The sequence below is a fragment of the Xiphophorus maculatus genome, chromosome 5 (genome assembly GCF_002775205.1).
Source record: "Xiphophorus maculatus strain JP 163 A chromosome 5, X_maculatus-5.0-male, whole genome shotgun sequence".
Lineage (NCBI taxonomy): Eukaryota > Metazoa > Chordata > Actinopteri > Cyprinodontiformes > Poeciliidae > Xiphophorus > Xiphophorus maculatus.
The window spans coordinates 22,218,880-22,239,507 of NC_036447.1; the positions used below are offsets into that span (position 1 = coordinate 22,218,880).

At 37.8% G+C, this 20,628-nt stretch overlaps 2 protein-coding genes and 1 long non-coding RNA gene across 3 annotated transcripts; all 3 read right to left on the reverse strand.

Moving 5' to 3' along the window:
• Window positions 1-59: 59 nt before the first annotated feature.
• LOC111608677 (polymeric immunoglobulin receptor-like) lies at window positions 60-4,675 on the reverse strand. Its single transcript, XM_023334362.1, has 8 exons — window positions 4,649-4,675; window positions 3,344-3,670; window positions 2,639-2,959; window positions 2,395-2,552; window positions 2,055-2,151; window positions 525-626; window positions 387-451; window positions 60-310 (listed from the first exon to the last, which is right to left on the reverse strand). The coding sequence occupies exons 2-8, from the start codon at window positions 3,546-3,548 to the stop codon at window positions 218-220; spliced, it is 1,041 nt and encodes a 346-aa protein (XP_023190130.1). The 5' UTR covers window positions 3,549-3,670; window positions 4,649-4,675; the 3' UTR covers window positions 60-217.
• A 6,182-nt stretch (window positions 4,676-10,857) lies between these two features.
• LOC111608709 lies at window positions 10,858-15,467 on the reverse strand. The gene is made up of 6 exons (XR_002752812.1): window positions 15,399-15,467; window positions 13,373-13,480; window positions 11,932-11,994; window positions 11,602-11,703; window positions 11,463-11,527; window positions 10,858-11,377 (listed from the first exon to the last, which is right to left on the reverse strand). It is a non-coding gene; the product is annotated as an uncharacterized LOC111608709 (long non-coding RNA).
• Window positions 15,468-17,799: 2,332 nt separating this feature from the next.
• Window positions 17,800-20,183, reverse strand: LOC102217178 (tektin-4-like). Its single transcript, XM_023334656.1, has 7 exons — window positions 19,656-20,183; window positions 18,947-19,017; window positions 18,693-18,836; window positions 18,534-18,620; window positions 18,314-18,449; window positions 18,087-18,241; window positions 17,800-18,013 (listed from the first exon to the last, which is right to left on the reverse strand). Exons 1-7 carry the CDS (start codon window positions 20,181-20,183, stop codon window positions 17,800-17,802), a joined length of 1,335 nt encoding a protein of 444 aa, XP_023190424.1.
• Between the last annotated feature and the right edge of the window lie 445 nt (window positions 20,184-20,628).

Below are 20,628 nucleotides of genomic sequence, written 5' to 3' on the forward strand. Positions count from 1 at the left end.
GAAAAGGTTGGTTTATTGCAGCTTATATATTCATTACAATAACATTGAAATTACAGCATTTGTGAATATTGAATAGCTCACGTTCAGATAACGTTATTTAATAAATATTAAAAACATGTCTAAATGAAAACACACCAGCATTTGGTTGCTTTATTGAGCTGTTACAGAAGATGGCAGAAACTCTGGTCACGTGTTTCCTAATTTCTGCAGGTCTCCTTTAAAGGACGTTGTTGTAGATATCATTGTCATGACTTAACATGTTTGGAGTGGAAGAGTTCATGTAAACAGCATCTTCTTGTAACTCATAGATCTAAAGAAATAAAAGAAATAAGATTTTATTTGCAGGCAAAAAAATATATTTTAGAGCTGAAGTTCTGTTTACTCACATCATTGATTCTCATCTCCACTTTATTATCAGCAGAGTACAACACGTTTGCATTGATTCTGTCCACTGAAAACACAAAGTAAACATGATGTGATTCTGTGGGGATTTATGTGTTGGTGTATAATCTGTATAAATGTACCTTGCTTGATCCTTGTTTTGTATTTTAAAACCAGCAAAAGGACAAATGTCAGGATCAGAAGCAGAGCGAAGACCGCAGGCAGAATGTAGAATAAAGAAACATCTGAAAACAAGGAAATGGAGAATTAGCTGGTTCACAGAAATCCTCCCTAGAAACAACACGAGAAAATGAGAACCTGAGTTTCTTATTTTAAATGTTGTGGAAAAACTGTAATCACTTGCAGTTCAACTCGATACACATGTTCCTGTTTTCTCTTTCTCTCTCCACCACATTTACTTTGTTTTCTTAACTCTTATTTATAATAAGAGTTAAGTTAAGTTATTTGAGTTCAGCCCAATAATTCTCAGTGTCATTTAAGGATACATTCACACAACGAGCAAATGTGACCCAAAGCCTCAGACCTATTTCTGACTTTTTCCTGGCAGTCTGAATGGCAATATTTCGATTGTTTCATCTTCAAATAAAATCCAGTTTGTGCCACTTCCATATGTGGAAGTAAATTGAATATGTATCTGGTAGTTTTTGAAGGGTTGCAGTCTGAACGGTCATGTGGCTTTTTACCCAACTTTTGTGCCATAGATGTGAGATATGCACCAGAAGAAGGTAAAACTGGACTTGAACAATTTTTGAACATTATAATTATGAAAATATGAAAAACGTCTGTGACACTGAGGCACATCACATCACAGTCCCACCACTCCTGGTTCTGACTACAATCCAAACAGACCTCTCTGCAGAGTTTGCAGTCAATTCACCACAAGAGGCCATTGCTGTTAGTTGTGCTTTCTTTTTCTTTTTTCTCTTGTGTTCTTGTCATGATAGATACTGTCACAAGATACTTTTAATTTGATCCGTAAATAGCTACATCTACTCTTACTTCCATAAACAGTTTACTGCTGAGTGATGTCAACGTTCTTCTATGATTGTGGGTTGCTTTTGTGTTGTAAACCGTTTGCACAGAAAGTCTGATTGCGGTACGATTTAATTAGAAGTATGAACGACCACGCAAAAAAACAACTAAAGATTGGATTTCAGCAAAAAATTGAATTAAGCATCAAGACCTGTGATGTGAATGTTGTCATTTTTGTCTCAAACTCAAAACTCAGAAACCTGAAAAAGTTCACACCTCAAAAGTCAGTAGCATGACTCAATCTAATGAAAGAGGAACTAGATTTTGTTCTCCATCTTAAGGTTTCCTGAGAAAGATACTGAAAGATGGTTGGCATAACATTCTCTAGTGCTGATGTTCTCTGAATGTGTGAAATGCATGAATGTGTTGATGCTTTGTGAGTGAGGATGTTTAGTGTGCATTTAAACAGCTACATCATTTCAGCCAATCCACTACTGATAAAACTAAATCCTACATTGAGGAGCTGGAAATGACCTTCAGTTTAATAATGCAGAGATTCACTTTGTGTCATAAGAGCAGCTTAGACCAGTTAGACCAGAACATATAGAGATTGGAATAACAGGAATGAAAAGAGTGAGCAAAAACACAAGTAAATAAACAGAAAGAAACAAAGAGTTTACCAGGTTTATGTGATGATGGGGACAGCGATGGTGGCTGTGATGTAACCTGTTCAGCAGAGCTGGTTGGAGCCACAGAGCTGGTTTGATTTTGAAGAGACTGTCAGAGAAAATACAAAAATTGATGTGGTAAAAAAAAACCCCAACAACCTTAACTGAATTTTGTGTTGCTTTTTATTATTATTCTATCTCTCTCTGTGTTGGTCTCCACCGACTGCCAGTTGTATCTTTGTGAATCTCAGCTGAGAGTCTGAACCACAGTAGTATGTTCCTGCATCAGCTTGCTTCCAGTTCAGTGATGATCACAGAGAAACAGGTGGAGGAGACATTGAGCAGCTTGAACTTGTTTGGTTCCCATCATGTCTGTACAGTTGTTGTGTTGGTCTCCTTTACAGAGGAACTTCTTGTTATCATGTTGTTGTCCTGAATTAGGACACTGCAGAGTTACTGGACGTCCCTCGATGCCACTGATGTTGTACGACTTCAGACAGAACAATTCTGCTGGAGAAGGAAATTTTAATAACTGTTGTATTTATAAACTTCTTAAGATTCATTATCAAGTTAGCAAAGGCAGAATGATCTCTCACCTTTGACCTTCAGTTCAACAGCAGAGAAAACATCAAATCCTGAGTTTCTCTGGACTCCACAAAGATACGACCCAGAATCCTTCAGGGTCAGACTGGAAATGGTCACTGTGAATATTCTTGACTTCCTGTCATCAGAGAGTCTGAATCGTCCATTTTGTGTGTTGCTAGAGGTGATCACTGCCTGCTGTCGACATGTGGAGGGCCGGTTTCCTCTGCAGAGGAACTTCAGCTTGTTGATAGACTGAGAGTCGTACGGACAGCTGATGGTCACTGAACCTTCCTCAATACTTTGGATTTTATTCACTTTGTAGCAGCATCTGTCTGACATGAGGTTAATAAAACAATGTAAAGTGAAAGAAAAACTAGAAATAAATCTAAAACATAAAAGAAAGTTGTACTTTTTTGATAGAGATTTATATTTAACATTATAGACTAGTACAATTGTCTTGTATTAACATGTCTGCATTGATGTCTAAACATGTATTTATTTTCAACATAGAAGACGATCCAGATCTGCAAGTACATGATAATTCAACTAGCAAAATTAGAAAATACATTTAGCTTCTAATAACAGCTAAATTTAAGACCACACATTGATTAAAAGTGTGTATTATTAACATGGTTAGACATTGATGCTTCATTTAATTCATTTTAATTTGCTGTGAAATCTATAGTGAAATATAGAAACATGAACTTATTATTTACCTTCTTTTATGTACAGTTTTACTTCACTGTAGGTATCTTTTCCCCACCTAGTGACTCCACACCAGTATTTCCCAGCATCATGTGATTGAAGATCAGAGATGGTCACTGTGACGATTCTGTTATTTTTATCATCAGTGATGGAATATTTGCCTTTATTCTTCTGTTTTGTTGTAATGAGAATGTCACTGGAGCCACAGTCATTCATACAAAAGTATTTTTTGCTATTCTCATATCCCTGGTCATAGTGGCATGAAACATTTACACCTCTTCCCTCATATCCAAACACTTCGATCAAACCTTCAGCACTGATCACAAAACTCAAAGCTGCTGCAGACAGAAAACAACATCAGTTTAGTTTTTATGCTTCAACATTTGAACAATAAATATATTTTTTTACAAATTTTTAAAACTACTTTTTCAAATAAAAAGCACAATTAGTTTGTATAAGATAAGACGATCACATTTCAGTCACAACACAAACAGGAAGTGCTACTGAGTCTTTAAGTAAATGCTATATAATTTAAAAACACATTTAATTTTAATGAAATAAAATTCATCATAAGATTAAAGCAAACTGTTGTCGATCATATATTATGTCTTACTGCAGATGATGATGTGTTGATGGCTCCACATCTCTTTGTTCTTCTAAACCAGAGTTAAACTGAGGCAGAAGTTATTTTAAAATGAGACATTTAGAGGAAACGTCAGAGCTATTAAGGATCCTGACATTCAGAAAGTTTAACAGCTTTTGAACTTGTCAACTTAATTCACAAGTGTGAAACGTCTTGTTTCTGCATTGGTCAAGTGATAACTCTGCAACCAATGATCTCACAGGCTTTACTCACAAAAACAGGAAATAGATTTTTTTCACCACAACAAAGTTTGGGTGGATTATTGAGGGACACTCAGTTTTCTGGTTTTTAATCTCAGCTGTGCAGATCTTCATGTTTGAACTTGAGAGAAACAGGAGAGAACAAATTAAATTCAATGCCACTAACTTTAATTTTAAATTATTGTAATTTGCAAAAAATTAGAATGAAATTCTTAGTCTGACTAAGCAAACAGTAAATATACGTATAAATAGAAAAGGTCATATGTATAAAAGACAATGGATAGATTGTAAATGTATTTATTTAAAAGCAAATTGAAAAACAAAAGTCGTATGTCAGCTACGGAGGGCGCCATCATGTCTATTTGATTTTATTCTAAATTTTTATTATGTTGATGACAAAATCTACTCCTGCTTTTAAAGCCAATGGAAACTGTTTAAATTATATTTGAAAACAAATAAATATTAAAACTTACCAGACAAGATGAACAACACGATCTGGAAGCTCCACATCTTTGCATTATTGAGGACGACAAACTAAACCAGAAACAATGTAGAAGTGAAACATGACGTATTTTAAGGAAACCACATTGGTGTGATGAGTTCAGCCCTTCACACATATCAGCAGGCCTCATAAATGATGTGTAAAATGATCATTTTCTCTATGTTTCAAATGCTAAAACTAAACTCTATCAAAACAACCAAACAGTAAGAAGACATGCTTATTATTAGTAAAATTAAAATAAGTGTTTACAAAGTTGGAGGAAATGGTCATAGGAAATGTGGAGGGCTGAGGTGTAGTGGTTAGTGCTGTATCATCTCAGCAAGAATATTTCCTGTTTAAATATAAGTGAAGCAGAACTTTCTGTCTATAGTTTGATAATTTATTTTAGAACATTCATCGATGTTCTCCAGGTTCTCTTTCTCTCATTGCAAAACTGTTTATAGTAACAGAATCTAGTGAATAAAATGAGCAGGAAGAAACATGTTGCCACACATTGAGGTAGAATTAAAATTTATTTTAAGTCAAACTGACAAATGACAAATATAGAAACATAAAAAAGATTACTAGAACAATTAAGAGGATGAAAAAACTGTAGATTTAAAAAGTGTTTTCCTCTACAAGAAAACCTTATCACCTTCATGATTTAGTCTTAATATAAAAAGAAACAAAGGCTGGTTCATCAAAAACCTCTTATTTATTGTGGTGTGGAGAAAGTTATATAATGAAATAAGTTGCATCATTAAAATATTTAGCAATTAGCATCTAAATTTTTAAATTAGCTTGAAATGTATATAATAATTTCCTCTGCAGTGCATTTCATCATTTTGCTTTCCGACAATCAGAATAAATATCTTCATTTGTGGTGAGACTTTGGTTCACATGTTGAGATTCTGCAGCTTCATCGTTGCTCCTGATGCTTTGATGCAAAGGTTGAGCTGTCTTCTGGATTTTCACAAATCTGAAAAATAATCATTTATGATATTCAGATAAATGAGATTTATATTACTGAGCAGAAAAACTTATCTGGATGAATGTTTATAATCTCACAGGACAAAACCTGAAGGATCTGGACACAAAGATAAAGTCATCCATTGAGCAAAGAACCAATGTAGAGGGTGATGAAAAAGTTATTAATGTAGGAGAAATGTATACTGAATCCTCAAAGGCTGCGATTTGTGATCAAACTTCTCAAATCCACCTGTTGAAATTTTGATGAAGCATCTTTTGAGACGTGACAAAGACATGGAGAAACTGAACAGAAACAGAAAACTTTCCCTAGTGGACATAAAAATAAGTAACAGGAAACGTTTTGGATCCAGTTGTCATCATTTCTTTTCACTTTTGTTTTAGAGATTTCATATGTAATCTATCCAGGATAGTAAGACATATAGAAATCCACTAGTGCAGTCACTAGCTGTGTTTCTATTACAATTGTGTGCAAATATTTGTCGATATTCTGCTAATCTTGACTAAAGTTATAATGAGATATTTTCATCATTCAGTCTTGGCGCTAGCATTTCTCTATCAGCCATCAGAGGAGACGTCAGCATCTTGTGCTGGAGTGACAAGTTTCTTATTGGGAGCGGCTTTGTATGCAGCGTTTTGGGTAAATTGCAGTCTGTGATTTCTCAGAAGAGCTGTGGATTTTACACGTTTGAATTTTTTATGAACTGTGAGAGCTCTGGTGGAGACTGCTGCACATTATCCCAAATAAGCCCCAAAACAAACCATCATCCTGCTACTGTTTCTTGTCCATCTTCAACCTTTTCGCCAGCAGTAACATCTGGATATGTATAATGTTACTTGTGTGATGCTAAAAAACTGTTTCCATTGCAGTTTCGCGAAATACATCTATTTCAACACGACTGGAAAACATTATCTACCTACTGCAAAACGTTTCATTGAAAACTCTTAAGTTTTTTAGAAATTGGTGTGTTTCCATTAAGCAAATTTATTTTATAGTTAATGAAAACTTAACTAATGTCCTCGCAAGAAGAAATCTTTCAGAGCGGCAGCTTTGTGGTCTTACATCATAGATCCTTTTTTTCTTGTTCTTTATTGTTGTGGGTTGATGTTCTGGTTAAATTCACCTTGTTGCTTCAATTTTCTTTTAAGAATCATCAGAAGGACAAACGGCAGGATCCACAGCAGAAACAGGACGACACGCAGAATGTAAAATAAGGTCAGATCTGAAAAGAAGAGAATTGAATATTCAATAGGCAAGGACAGAAAATTTCCTTCAAACAGACACAGAGAATGAAAGCATGTAATAACAATTTGAAACATTGTTTACAAAAAATCAACACTAAACATTCAGACTTCATTTATGAAGGTCCAGGCAACAGGAAGGACTGGTAGGTCCAGGATTGACCTGCGTTGGCTCAATTGTCTCTAATGGGAGATTGGACACACCTGAGATAAAACTTCTAGAAAGAGCACAAGCTGCTACAGTTAGTTTATAAATCACTGAACAGCTCAGCATCACAATACATTAAAGATCTGCTGTTTGTGTCAACCTTCCAGACCTCTCAGGTCTTCTGGTTCTGGTTCTGCATCTCCAGAACCAGAACCAAACATGGAGAAGCAACATTGAGCATCTATGCACCACAAATCTGGAACAAACTGCAAGAAAACTGCAAATATGCTGAAACACTGAGTTCCCTTAAATCTGGACTAAAAACCAGCCTGTTTAGTTTCTTTTGAAACATAATCAATGAAAATTTAACAAAGGCACTTTGTTGACTAAATTATAATGTTTCAAATGTTGCCTTTGCGTTCTATGAGTTTGTATGTTTGTTGTGTTTTTATGATGTAAAGCACTTTGAAATACCTTGGTGCTGAAATGTGCTATATAAATAAAATTTGATTGATTTGATGGCTGACTTAAATTCATATTAGTGTACTGCAGTGGACATCTGCAGCATTACCATTAGGCTGTGGGGTGAAGGCAGGAAAAGCTGTGAGAAGCCACAAAACAACATTCTCTACTCCATTAATGTATTTGAGTACTTGAATATCTGCTGTTTGTGGAAAACTAAGTGAAGGAAATCAGGAGAGGCACAGAGAAACAGAAAATGTAAAGAGTTTACCAGGATTATATGATGGTGGCTGTGATGTCAAATGTTCAGCAGAGCTGGTTTCATGCAGTGAGACTGTCAGAGAAAATACAAAACATAATGTCTTTAAAATCCTTAACCTAGATTTTGTGTTGCTTTTTATTATTCTATCTCTCTCTGTGTTGGTCTCACCGACTGCCAGCTGTATCTTTATGAATCTCAGCTGAGAGTCTGAACCACAGTAGTATGTTCCTGCATCAGCTGCTTCCAGTTCAGTGATGATCACAGAGAAACAGATGGAGGAGACATTGAGCAGCTTGAACTTTGTTTGGTTCTCCATCATGTCTGTACAGTTGTTGTGTTGGTCTCCTTTACAGAAGGAACTTCTTATTATCAAGTTGTTGTCCTGATTAGGACACTGCAGAGTTACTGACGTCCCTCGATGCCACTGATGTGGTACGACTTCAGACAGAACAATTTTGCTGAGAAGGAAATTTTAATAACTGTTGTATTTATAAACTTCTTAAGATTCATTATCAAATTAGCAAAGGCAGAATGATCTCTCACCTTTGACCCTTCAGTTCAACAGCAGAGAAACCATCAAATCCTGAGTTTCTCTGGACTCCACAAAGATACGACCCAGAATCCTTCAGGGTCAGACTGGAAATGGTCACTGTGAATATTCTTGACTTCCTGTCATCAGAGAGTCTGAATCGTCCATTTGTGTGTTGCTAGAGGTGATCACTGCCTGCTGTCGACATGTGGAGGGCCGGTTTCCTCTGCAGAGGAACTTCAGCTTGTTGACAGACTGAGAGTCGTACGGACAGCTGATGGTCACTGAACCTTCCTCAATACTTTGGATTTTATTCACCGTGTTGCAGCATCTGTCTGACATGAGTTAATAAAACAATGTAAAGTGAAAGAAAACCTAGAAATAAATCTAAAACATAAAAGAAAGTGGTAGTGTTTTGATAGAGATTTATATTTAACATTATAGACTAGTACAATTTTCTTGTATTAACTTGTCTGCATTGATGTCTAAACATTTACCTTCTTTTATGTGCAGTTTTACTTCACTGTAAGTATCAATAAACCACCCAGTGACTCCACACCAGTATTCCCAGCATCATGTGATTGAAGACCAGAGATGGTCACTGTGACGATTCTGATCTTTTTATCATCAGTGATGGAATATTTGCCTTTATTTTTTCTGTTTTGTTTGTAATGAGAACGTCACTGGAGCCACAGTCATTCTTACAAAAGTATTTTTTGCTATCCTTAAATCTCTCATCATAGTGGCATGAAAAATTTACACCTCTTCCCTCATATCCAAACACTTCGATCAAACCTTCAGCACTGATCACAAAACTCAGAGCTGCTGCAGACAGAAAACAACATCAGTTTAGTTTTCATGCTTCAACATTTGAACAATAAATATATTTTTTACAAGTTTTTGTAAAACTACTTTTTCTAATAAAAAGCACAATTAGTTTGTATGAGATCAGACGATCACATTTCAGTCACAACACAAACAGGAAGTGCTACTGAGTCTTTAAGTAAATGCTATATAATTTAAAAACACATTTAAATTTAATTAAATAAAATTCATCATAAGATTAAAGCAAACTGTTGTAGATCATATATTATGTCTTACTGCAGACGATGATGTGTTGATGGCTCCACATCTCTTTGTTCTTCTAAACCAGAGTTAAACTGAGGCAGAAGTTATTTTAAAATGAGACATTTAGAGGAAACGTCAGAGCTATTAAGGATCCGGACATTCAGAAAGTTTAACAGCTTTTGAACTTGTCAACTTAATTCACAAGTGTGAAACTTCTTGTTTCTGCCTTGGTCAAGTGATAACTCTGCAACCGAGTCGCTCACAGGCTTTACTCACAAATACAGGAAATAGATTTTTTCACCACAACGAAGTTTGGGTGGATTATGAGGGACACTCAGTTTTCAGGTTTTAATCTTAGCTGTGCAGATCTTCATGTTTGAACTTCAGATGTTCTTTTCCTTAAATATTTTCTTCAGGAACTTGATTTGTTCTCACACCAAGAAACGAGTCGGCACAGTTTAGCATTGAGAAGTGTTTATTGCTTCTATCTGTTGAATTCATAAAACTTATCAGTTGAATGATTTTTTATTTATTTATAATTAAAGACATTAGTGATGAGAAGAGTTTAATCATTACAGCACTGACCTTAAAAAAAATTGAGATAATCTATTGATAACACACTGATTTTTAGTTTAGGTATAATGTTGGAAAAAAGACTTTTTAGCTTTTGCTATTAAAAAAGATGAACATTAATAAACAAGATTACATCATTTTTCAGGGAAAACCAACTTGATTGGTGCTTCTTTATTCTGTTCATGTGCAGAAAACATCTGGTGGAAGAGAAGGAAGTTCACTGCATGCTAAGTAACACCTGTAACCATGGAAACAGCACCAACTTCCTCTCTTTTACGCCTGCTCCAGGTGGTTTATCTGCATCTTCCACTGAATGCTTCTGTTTGTTCAAGAAAATTTTATATCAGATAGTGAGCTCCAAGTGTTTAATGTATGAAGGTCGCCCTAACATCAGACTAATCTTTAGCTCCCTCTAGTGGTTCAAGTTGAGACTCAGATTGGGAAACTCCAAAATGTTAAAATTACTTTCAAAAGAAAAAGCTAAAATTAAAATAATACCCTACTCCTAAATCTGCCATAGGTGTGAATCATTTTTTTGTATGTGTAGATTCTTTGAAACTTATTTTGAAATTCCTTCTTGGTTTCAGAAACACAACAGAGCCTAAAGATGCATATCGTGACACAGTGAACAGATCATCTGCCCTTCACTGCCCAGGCTGATATGACAGTACATGTCAATTTGACTTGTTCTGTCTGCATATAGTTTTAACACACCGTAATAACATTTGAGATAAAACCTAATAAGTATTAAATATCCTTATCTGACATCTGTTACACAATGTTACGGCCCGGCTCTGATGACCGCAACAACAAACTGGAGGACACGACAACAAGAACCATTTTAAGCCCTTCAGAGGCATTTATTATTAAAATGATTGTCTAGATTTAGTGGGCAGCAGCCCAAGAACCGCTACACGGCGTGTGCTCCCTTCGGCCTGGTCCTCCGCCTGGTGCAGATCTCCCTCAGTCATGGACTGGTTTGCCCCCACAGGCCTCAGCCTCTGCTCCCAGGTCTGGTCATGCGACGCCTCCACATGTGGTCCATCTGAACCACGAACTGGTTCCCACATCGTGTCAAGCGACTGAAGCAACCCACACCTTCTGGTTCCTGGCTCCGCCTCTTGATCTGACCTCTAGCTCTCTCTGCTTCTGGGCCTGGATGTCCATGAATGGTCATCCAGGCCCCTGGATACATGATTCAGGTGGACAAGTGATTATAAGCGACTCCCAACTCCAAGACCCTCATTGAATGAAAATTAACAGGCAAAATGCAAAACAGCAGGCAGGGGGCCATCATCACACACAAGATGTTAGAAACATTGGTCACGTGGTTCTTAACTTCTGCTGGTCTCCTTTAAAGGATGTTGTTGTAGATATCATTGTTATCACGATTCAACATGTTTGGAGTGGAAGAGTTCATGTAAACAACATCCTCTTGTAAATCATAGACCTAAAAGTAATAATATATGAAATTAATTAGATTCTCTTTGCAAAAAAACATCAAATATCTTGTAGCTGAAGTTCAATTTACTCACATCATTGATTCTCATCTCCACATTACTATCAGCAGAGTTCAACACGTTTGCATTGATTCCATCCACTGAAAACACAAAGTAAACATGATGTGATTCTGTGGAGGATTTATGTGTTAGTATATAATCTGTATAAATGTACCTTGCTTGATCCTTGATTTGTATTTTAAAACCAGCAAAAGGACAAATGTCAGGATCAGAAGCAGAGCGAAGACCGCAGGCAGAATGTAGAATAAAGGAACATCTGAAAACAAGGAAGTGGAGAACTTAGCTGGTTCTCCAGGAACAGAACCCTACACAGAAACACCACAGAATGACATGAATTACTTATTTTAGTCAGACCTGATAGACATGTTCCTGTTTTCTCATTCTATCTCCACCACATTTAGATGGTTTTCTTAACTTATTGTTAATACATCTAAATCCATTAACATTAGTAACAGAGATATAGAAAGAAGCCTAAAGAGTTTACCAGATTTATGTGATGGTGGCTGTGATGTAACTTGTTCAGCAGAGCTGGTTTGATGTGGAGAGACTGTCAGAGAAAATACAAAACATAATTAACCTGGATTTTGTTTTGCTTTTTATTATTCTATTTATTATTCTTTCTCTCATTGCAAAAGCTGCTTTTGTAAAATGCAGAATCTAGTGAATAAAATGAGCATGAAGAAATATGTTGCCACAAATTGAGGTTAGAATTAAATTTTATTTTAAAGTCAAACTGACAAATGACAAATATAGAAACATAAAAAAGATTGCCAGAACAATGTAACAGGATGAAAATACTGCAGATATAAAAAGTGTTTTCCTCTACAGAAAGCCTTATCATCTTCATGAAATAGTCTTAATTTAAAAAGAAACAAGATGGTTCATCAAAAACCTCATATTTATTGTGGTGTGGAGAAAGTTAATGAAATAAAACAAGCTGCATCATTAAAACCTTTAACAATTAGCATCTAAATCTTAAAATTAGCTTGAAATATATATAATAATTTCCTCTGCCTTGCATTTCACCATTTTGCTTTCCGACAATCAGAAGAAAGATTTTCATTTGTGGTGAGACTTGATGTGGAAAAATTACAATAAGGTCACACCTGCTAGTTGTATTGCTCTATGTTTATCCTAAGTTCTGTATATTCCCACCAAGATAAAGCTATTTTGGTTACATGTACAAGGTTGGTCGTTGTTTTTCACAGCTGCATGGGAACCAGTCTGTTTCCCAGGCTTTTAATCCTTTATCCCTTTGTATAAAACTAATGTGTTGTCTCTGCCTGGCAGAGTTTTTCATCCAGACCTGCTTCATTATTGATTGTCCAACAAGCTCTCTGTATTGTGCGCAATATATGAATAAACCTGATTGAGTGATTTTACCTGAACAGTGCTTGAGATCAAATTGGCTGGTTGAACAGCCAAAAAGCTCACAGCTCTGGAGGAGCAGGTAAAAGGAAACTGGTAGGAATTTACAATGAAAAACTGAAATGTAGAAATATGGTGGAAGAGGACTGCTGCAAAATACCCTAGAATAGACAAGTGGTTCACGATCCAGCAGCGACTATAAACATACAGCCACAATGGATACAATGGAGTGGTTTAGATCAAAGCACATTAATGTTTTAGAACAGCCAAGTTAAAGTCCAGCTCCAAATCCAACTGGCAAGTTGGCAAGCAATCATGGCAAGACTTTTGTGCTCACAGAAGAATGGACGTCTAGATGAGCAAAAACTGTACAGAAATTTTAAAACCATGTATCATTTCTCTTCTACCTGACAAATTTGCCCAACCTTATCATGCATAAAGTAAATAAAACTCATTAAAACCTGTATTTATTATGTGACAAATCTGTAAAGTTTGCATGTGGATACTTTCTAAAGGCACTGCTGGTGAGGAACTGACTTGCTTCTGATTGCCCTTACCTTGTCCTTGGCCGAACTTGGCACTGTGTGCCCAGGTGAAGCTGTGCTGGAAGCCCAGCTGCCAGCACAGCACGTTGGCAAGTTTAATATCCACCTCGTCATCACACACTGTGCGCCAGGATCCGTCGTAGAATCAATCAATAAATCAATCAATCAAATTTTATTTGTATAGCACATTTCAGCAGCAAGACATTTCAAAGTGCTTTACATCATTACAAACACAGAAACACAATGCAATATAGAATCAATCATTAAGTCAAGTTCCATCAATAAATTTGTAATTGATTACGTTTCAAATACAATCCTAAACAGGTGGGTTTTCAGTTGAGATTTAAAAGAAGTCAGTGTTTCAGCTGTTTTACAGTTTTCTGGAAGTTTGTTCCAAATTTGTGGTGCATAGATGCTGAAAGCTGCTTCTCCTCATTTGGTTCTGGTTCTGGGGATGCAGAGCAGAACCAGAACTGGAAGACCTGAGAGGTCTGGAAGGTTGATACAACAACAGCAGATCTTTAATGTATTGTGGTGCTAAACCGTTCAGTGATTTGTAAACTAACAGTATTTTAAAGTCTATTCTTTGAGCTACAGGGAGCCAGTGGAGGGACTTTAAAACTGGTGTTATGTGCTCTATCTTCCTGGTTTTAGTGAGAACGCGAGCAGCAGCATTCTGGATCAGCTGCAGCTGTTTAATTGATTTGTTGGACAGACCTGTGAAGACGCTGTTGCAATAATCAATACGACTGAAGATTAACACATGGATGAGTTTCTCTAGATCTGGCTGAGACATTAGTCCTTTAATCCTGGAAATGTTCTTCAGGTGATAGAAGGCCGACTTTGTGTCTGTCTTTATGTGGCTCTGGAGGTTCAGGTCAGAGTCCATCACTACTCCCAGGTTTCGGGCTGATCGCTGGTTTTCAGTTGTAATAACTGAAGCTGTGCATTGACTCTAGATCGTTCCTCTTTAGGTCCAAAAATAATAACTTCAGTTTTGTTTCTGTTCAGCTGGAGAAAGTTTTGGCACATCCACACATTTATCTGTTCTAAGCATCTGTTCAGTGATTGGATGGGCTCTGAGTCACCTGGTGACATCTTAATGTAGAGCTGTGTGTCATCTGCATAGTTATGGTAGCTAATATTTTCTGTTATAACCTGAGCTAGTGGGAGCATATAAATATTGAATAAAAGGGGTCCTAGGATTGAACCTTGGGGTACCCCACATGTGACCATTGACCTCTTTGATGAAAAGTTTTCAATTGAAACAAAGAAATCCCTGTTCTTTATGTAGGATTCAAACCAGTTAAGCACTGGACTGGAGAGTCCGACCCAACTCTCCAGTCGATTCAGTAATATGTCATGGTCAACAGTGTCAAAAGCTGCACTGAGGTCCAACAGAAACCAGCACTGTGGTTCTGCCACAGTCCGCATTTATATGGATGTCATTGAACACTTTTACGAGGGCGGTCTCTGTGCTGTGGTGAGCACAAAAACCAGACTGGAAGGAGTCAAAGAGGTTGGTTATAGTTAGGAAGCTAGTTAATTGTTTACACACAGCTTTTTCATTAACTTTGCTGATGAATGGGAGGTTGGAGATCGGCCTGTAATTCTGCATTAGTGATTTGTCCAGATTGTTCTTTTTTATAAGTGGTTTGATTACTGCTGTTTTCAAAGCCTGGGGGAAAACGCCTGATGAGAGCCATGAGTTTACTATTTGGATCAGATCAGCAGCAATAACAGGCAGGACTTTCTTAAAGAAATGTGTGGGTAAAACATCCAGACAGCAGGAACTGGAGCTTATTTGACTTATAATTTCCTGTAGGGTTTTATAATTAAGTAGTTGGAATTGGGTCATTTTTCCTGTATTTGTTTAGAAATACAGAAATGCTTTGGTCAATGAGAAGTGAGAAATTAAGCTATCTGATTAAAAGCAGAATTTTAAATATTTCTATTTTGCTCTGCATAATTCTTCCTACCATTTTGAGAAAAGTTGAAGAAAACAAAGTAGACAGCAAAGTGCTGAGGGGGAACTCACCAATCTGCTGATCTCACCTTGGAGTCACTGGGAGAAAGAAGGGAGAGGAAACTGGGACTTTGGTCCTGCTTGTCTTTCTGTTCTTCTCTTTTCCCTCCCTCTTTCTTTTTCTGTCACTCCCTCAAATTTTGCAACTTCATCAATCCCTCCCATTTTTATTCACTTAAGCACTTCTGCCCCTCTCATCTTTGTTGCACGTTTCTGTTTTCCATTGCAGACTGCTCTTTAAAAGACAATCAGCAAAAAGGAAACTCAACCGTGAAATCTATATGTTAAAAAACTGGAAACAAAATAGTCTGACCTGCTTTTTGTTGCTATTATGAGTGTACAATAATTAGAGCATCCCTGGGAAACCTTATCTGCTTATGCATAAAGTTTTACACCAACCACCAATGGGCCAGCCACATGTGCAACATGACCCTAAATGATAAAAGATTGCAAATTTGACTTTTGTCCCTTTATTTACTTGTACAGACTTTTACAAAGCCCCTGAGTCTCAATATAAATGTGAAATTTCACCTTTGAGTTTCTTAACCTTTTAATCGATTACAAACTATTGCATGTATATCCATGGCAATGCATATTACTCACATTTAGGGGTGGCATAAGATGTGCTCAGCAGCAACCTGCACTGATGATTACACTGTGCCTGTGTGGCTGAAGCTGAGTTTCATAACATCCTCAGTCGTGGCACCTCCTGAGTTACTGCAGAACCTTTCTAAGAATAGAGATGAATTATTTCTCAGTGACTTCTTGGAAACAGAAGATCCTTCATCAGTTAATGTGCTAGATTTCACCTGTAGACTTTAATGTGAATAAAGAAAAATATATCTACATTTTGTAGCCCAAAATGCAAATTAGCAAATAACCTGTATTTAATGTAGTAATAAACGTCTGCTCACTGTAAAGCACACGTCAATGTGATCAGACTTAACCTCCCATCTTCCTTCACATCTTATAGTTGTGTTTGTGTTGTATACTTTTATGCTGCTTCTAAAGACAAAGACAAGTTGAAGACGTCCAGGAAAAGCAGAAATATTGAAGCTAGACGGCTCCCTCTAGTGGAGAGAAATATTTCTGGCGCAGTCTTCAGAAGACTTCAGTACAGCTCGATTTAAACATGGGATTTACTCATTTTGTTGAAGTTTGTCAAATTGTACAACACAAAAGTTTAAAGTTCCTTAAAGATTGACCGAGTTGTCAGTTTTATATTTAACATATATTATTATTTTGAGTCAAGATAGGTTTCAAATTTGCAATATTCCCCAGAATCTGAAATGTTTGGATCTATAGCATTAAGTGCTATGGATGCATCCAAAGCTTTTTGGAATGTAGGGTCATTGATCATGTTTGTGGAAAGATTCATATCCAAGTTATAACCTTAACTAGAATTAACACTATGATAGGCAACCATTTGCATTCACATTTACATCTAGACATTAAAATAATCAGTTTCTAAATTGGAACTAAATAGATGATAATCCTCGGCGTGGAATATTAAAGGCAGGAAAACTACAAGCTCTTTTGATATTTTATGTAAAAAGTTAACTTTGAAGGTGAGAAACAAACCGGAGAGACGAGGAGCCAGCAGCAGGAAGCAGCAGCCTGAGAGATTTTGACTGAAAATAAAAAAATTAATAAATGAATCCTGGAGGCTGTTGCCAATCTCAAAGTTCTGCTGCACAGATTGTGTTTATGTTTTCTGGTCAATTACAGCTTAGGAAACGTTTTGTGGAAAGATTCATATCCAAGTTATAACCTATGAAACAGTGACTGGTTCAATAAAGCACTTTGCAAAGGTACTCACTCCAAATCAACCTTTTCACAGTGTGTCAAGTTACAAACAAGCTAAATTTTATCGTAATGTGATTTTATTTCATAGAACAGTTCAAAGTAGTGAAGTGGAAGAAAAAAAAGTATTTTGAAGACTTTAGCCATTTGTTAGAGAGCAATAATGAGCAACAGCATCAAGAAGACTAAAGGCTCCCACATACTCAGGCATACTTCATTCTGTTCAAATTACTCAAGAGCACCTTTGTCCACTCAAAGAGGACAAAGGTCAATTTTTACAACTTAGTACACATATTCTGTGTCAAACATCCTCCTTCTTTGTTGATGCCATGGCTGAAATTGTGAGAAATGAAGGAATTTGTCGGGAGAAATTTAGTAAATCAATACCCTTGATTATGAAATTTCAACCCTCTACAGACAGTGTGCATGGAGTCACAGTGACACGGTGTGCCTGAGAACGTTTGAGCCTTTAGAAAAACAACAAACAGGTCAGGAATAAAGTTGTGGAGATAAAAGACTTGGGTTATAAAACAATGTTCCAAGATTTTAACTTTTCACATGATACTATTTAGACTGTCAAGCAGAACAATCCCAAGTTATGAAGTCAAGTTCAGTATCCTGAGAGTACTGAGATGGTTGGGTATCGTTTACGGTGAATCATGCATTTTTCCCTCTCAATAAACAGTGAATTGGTTTTACAGTTTATGTCCTTCTCAAGAGCCATCCTTGACTCCTCCAGATGGGACAGGGAGCTCCTGGCTCCACTCAGCTTCTGCTTCAGAGACTCCAAGGAGGCATCAATCTGCCTCACTTCTCCTTCCAAACTGCAGACACAGTTCATACATGAGGACATGGACACATGACATAATACTGACGTTTCTGTTTGTGTGCATCTACCTGAGCTGGGGTTGGTCCCTGCAGAGCTCCATGTTTGGTCTGAGAGAGCGAAGGTAGAGTCTGGACTGAGCCACCCTCAGTGGAGCCTCTTTGTTGTGGATGGCCCGCTGTAGGACCTCAATGTTCTTCTCCTGGACACCAATTTGCTCCAAAGTCTACAGGAACAATAAAACAGTCAATCACATTTCACCTGTCAGTCTGTTTCTTCTGTCTGTCAGCTCATCCACCTGAGCTAGCTTCATCTCCAGCTGGGTCTTGGCCTCAATAAGGTCCTCACAGTGCAGGCTGAAGGCTCGCTCCACGCTGGCGCATTGGACCCTCAGATCCTCAGTGGTGTCCTGCAGCATTTGCTCCACAAGCATTCTGACAAACAAAAACACAGCCACTGAGTTCTCAGCAGTCAAAGAAAATCACTCTGGCAACAAAGCGTACCATTGTGACTCTGACCTGAGACTCTTGGTAGCATGATCCTCCTGCAGGGCCATTGACAGGTTGTCTTGAGTAAACTTTGTCCATGATGAGGGCGTAGAAACGCTGCAGTAAATGAGGGAACCTTGTGTGTAAAAGTTGAATACAGCTCTGATGTTTCTAAAGAGTCAGACTCACTGCTCCTGCATGGTAGCAGAACTGGGGTGCTGCTGTGTGTCTGGACTCATGTTATGGTTTCTTCCACAGGAGTCATCAAAGCTGTAGGCCTGACACTTATCAGACCAGTCCATCTCTAATGTTTGTTGGGCATCTTGGTTCCTCCTGGCCCACAGAAACCATCAACTCGTAGGAATGCTGTTTTCTAAAGTGAGAGGCTTCAAACCAACTGGATCCCTGATTATAAGGGAGCCAGTCACCAGTTTTACACTTACTTGATCTGAGTGCCAACCTGAGCTGCAGTTTTCTTCAGAAGAGCCTGAATGCTCCTGATCAAGTCCACTTCCTACAAAACACGCAGAGCCACATGTTCAACCTGCTTTGCCTGTCTTACTGTGAGATTCATTTTGTGGAGATTTTCAGCTTACCTATTAACCCTTTACACAGTCTGCCTGAAGAACTTGAAACTTTCTAGACGTATTTCTTTCTGCGCCTCCTTTTCATTTTTGAGACTGTCCATGTTGTTCTCTGTTCTCCTCTCTCTAATTAATTGATTGATCGATTGATTGATTGAGAGCCGTGAATGGCCATCAGCTGCTGTAATTGGTCTAGCCCAGAATCCTTAATGACTAATGGGCCGATCTATCAGTTTTGTGTATCATATCATCACTAGAAAAAAACCCTCATCCGTCTCAAAATCGACATTGGCCCAGTGGGAAGTGCCTGTATGCCAGACAGCCATCTTGATTTGAACAGGTACAACCCATGCTATATTGGTAAAATAATTTGGGAAAACAACCTCAGTCTCCCATTCCTCACTTCCAACATCCGCCATGGCACCTCGCCATGAATATTGCAAAGGGTCAATATTCATAGTAAACTTAAAGTAGTAAAGAAAGTATCATAAACCATGATCTCATTACTGTTAACTAGGCAAAATGTTAAATATAAACCCAAACAGTAATGTAACAATGCATTGCTGACCTTCAGCAGCTCCTCCTCCACCGTGTCTCTGACCAGCTCTGCTCCCAGTCTTCTTGCTCTGCAGGTCAAATTATCGGTGGCGATGGCATAAGGAGTCTCTGTGGCATCCAGCGCCCTCTCCAGCCGCTTCTTCACCATCAGCAGTGACTCCGTGTCGGCCTGCAGTAGCTCGATGTGCCGCTGCAGCTCAGACTTCCAGGAGTGGATCTCCTGGAGTCTCTCTCCAAGAAGACGCGTTCCTGTGGCCTGGGTCTTCAAAGCTGCTGCCTCAGTGTCCTGGCTCAAGGTTCTGGACTCATGCTGGATGTTCTGGGCGTCTCTGCGGTTGGTACCAGCCTGTTCAAGGATGGTTTGGTAATTGGAGAACCATTCAGCAGGAGTGTATTTAGCAGAGCGATACCCAGCAGTGGCTGAGCCCGAGGATGCCTGCGGCACTTCCTGCTCTAAAGGCGGACTTTTCTGGTGGACTCCTTGGGCTGCAGCTCTGCTGTCATAATGCGGCCGAGACACAATGATTTCTGAACTCATTTTCTGACAGTACAGTTAAAAGAAAAATCAACCAGCAGGACAATCGGTGCAGGAGTGAAAGCAACCCTTTAGAAACCAGAGAGTTTGTTTGCTGTTGCCTATAGTTACACGTTTGCAGGAGGGGATCGAGTGACAGATAAGACGAGAGGAGTGGATGGCAACTTCCAGAGGCAACAAAATGATGAAACAATTTGAATTTACACCTTTGGGAAAATCAACAATTTCACACAGTTTTTATTTAAAATGACGTCTTATTAATGCTCCTGTTATCAAAACTTATATGCAGTAAATATTGTCTTCTATATTTTTCCGCGATGTTATTATTAAGTGGTCAGACTGGGATTATTTGTGCCAATAAGATAAGTGAGATAGCCAATAACTCTTAAACTCTTGGAAAAGCTAAAAGTTACATCCATTCAAACCGTGATGTCTCATTTTTTCCAGT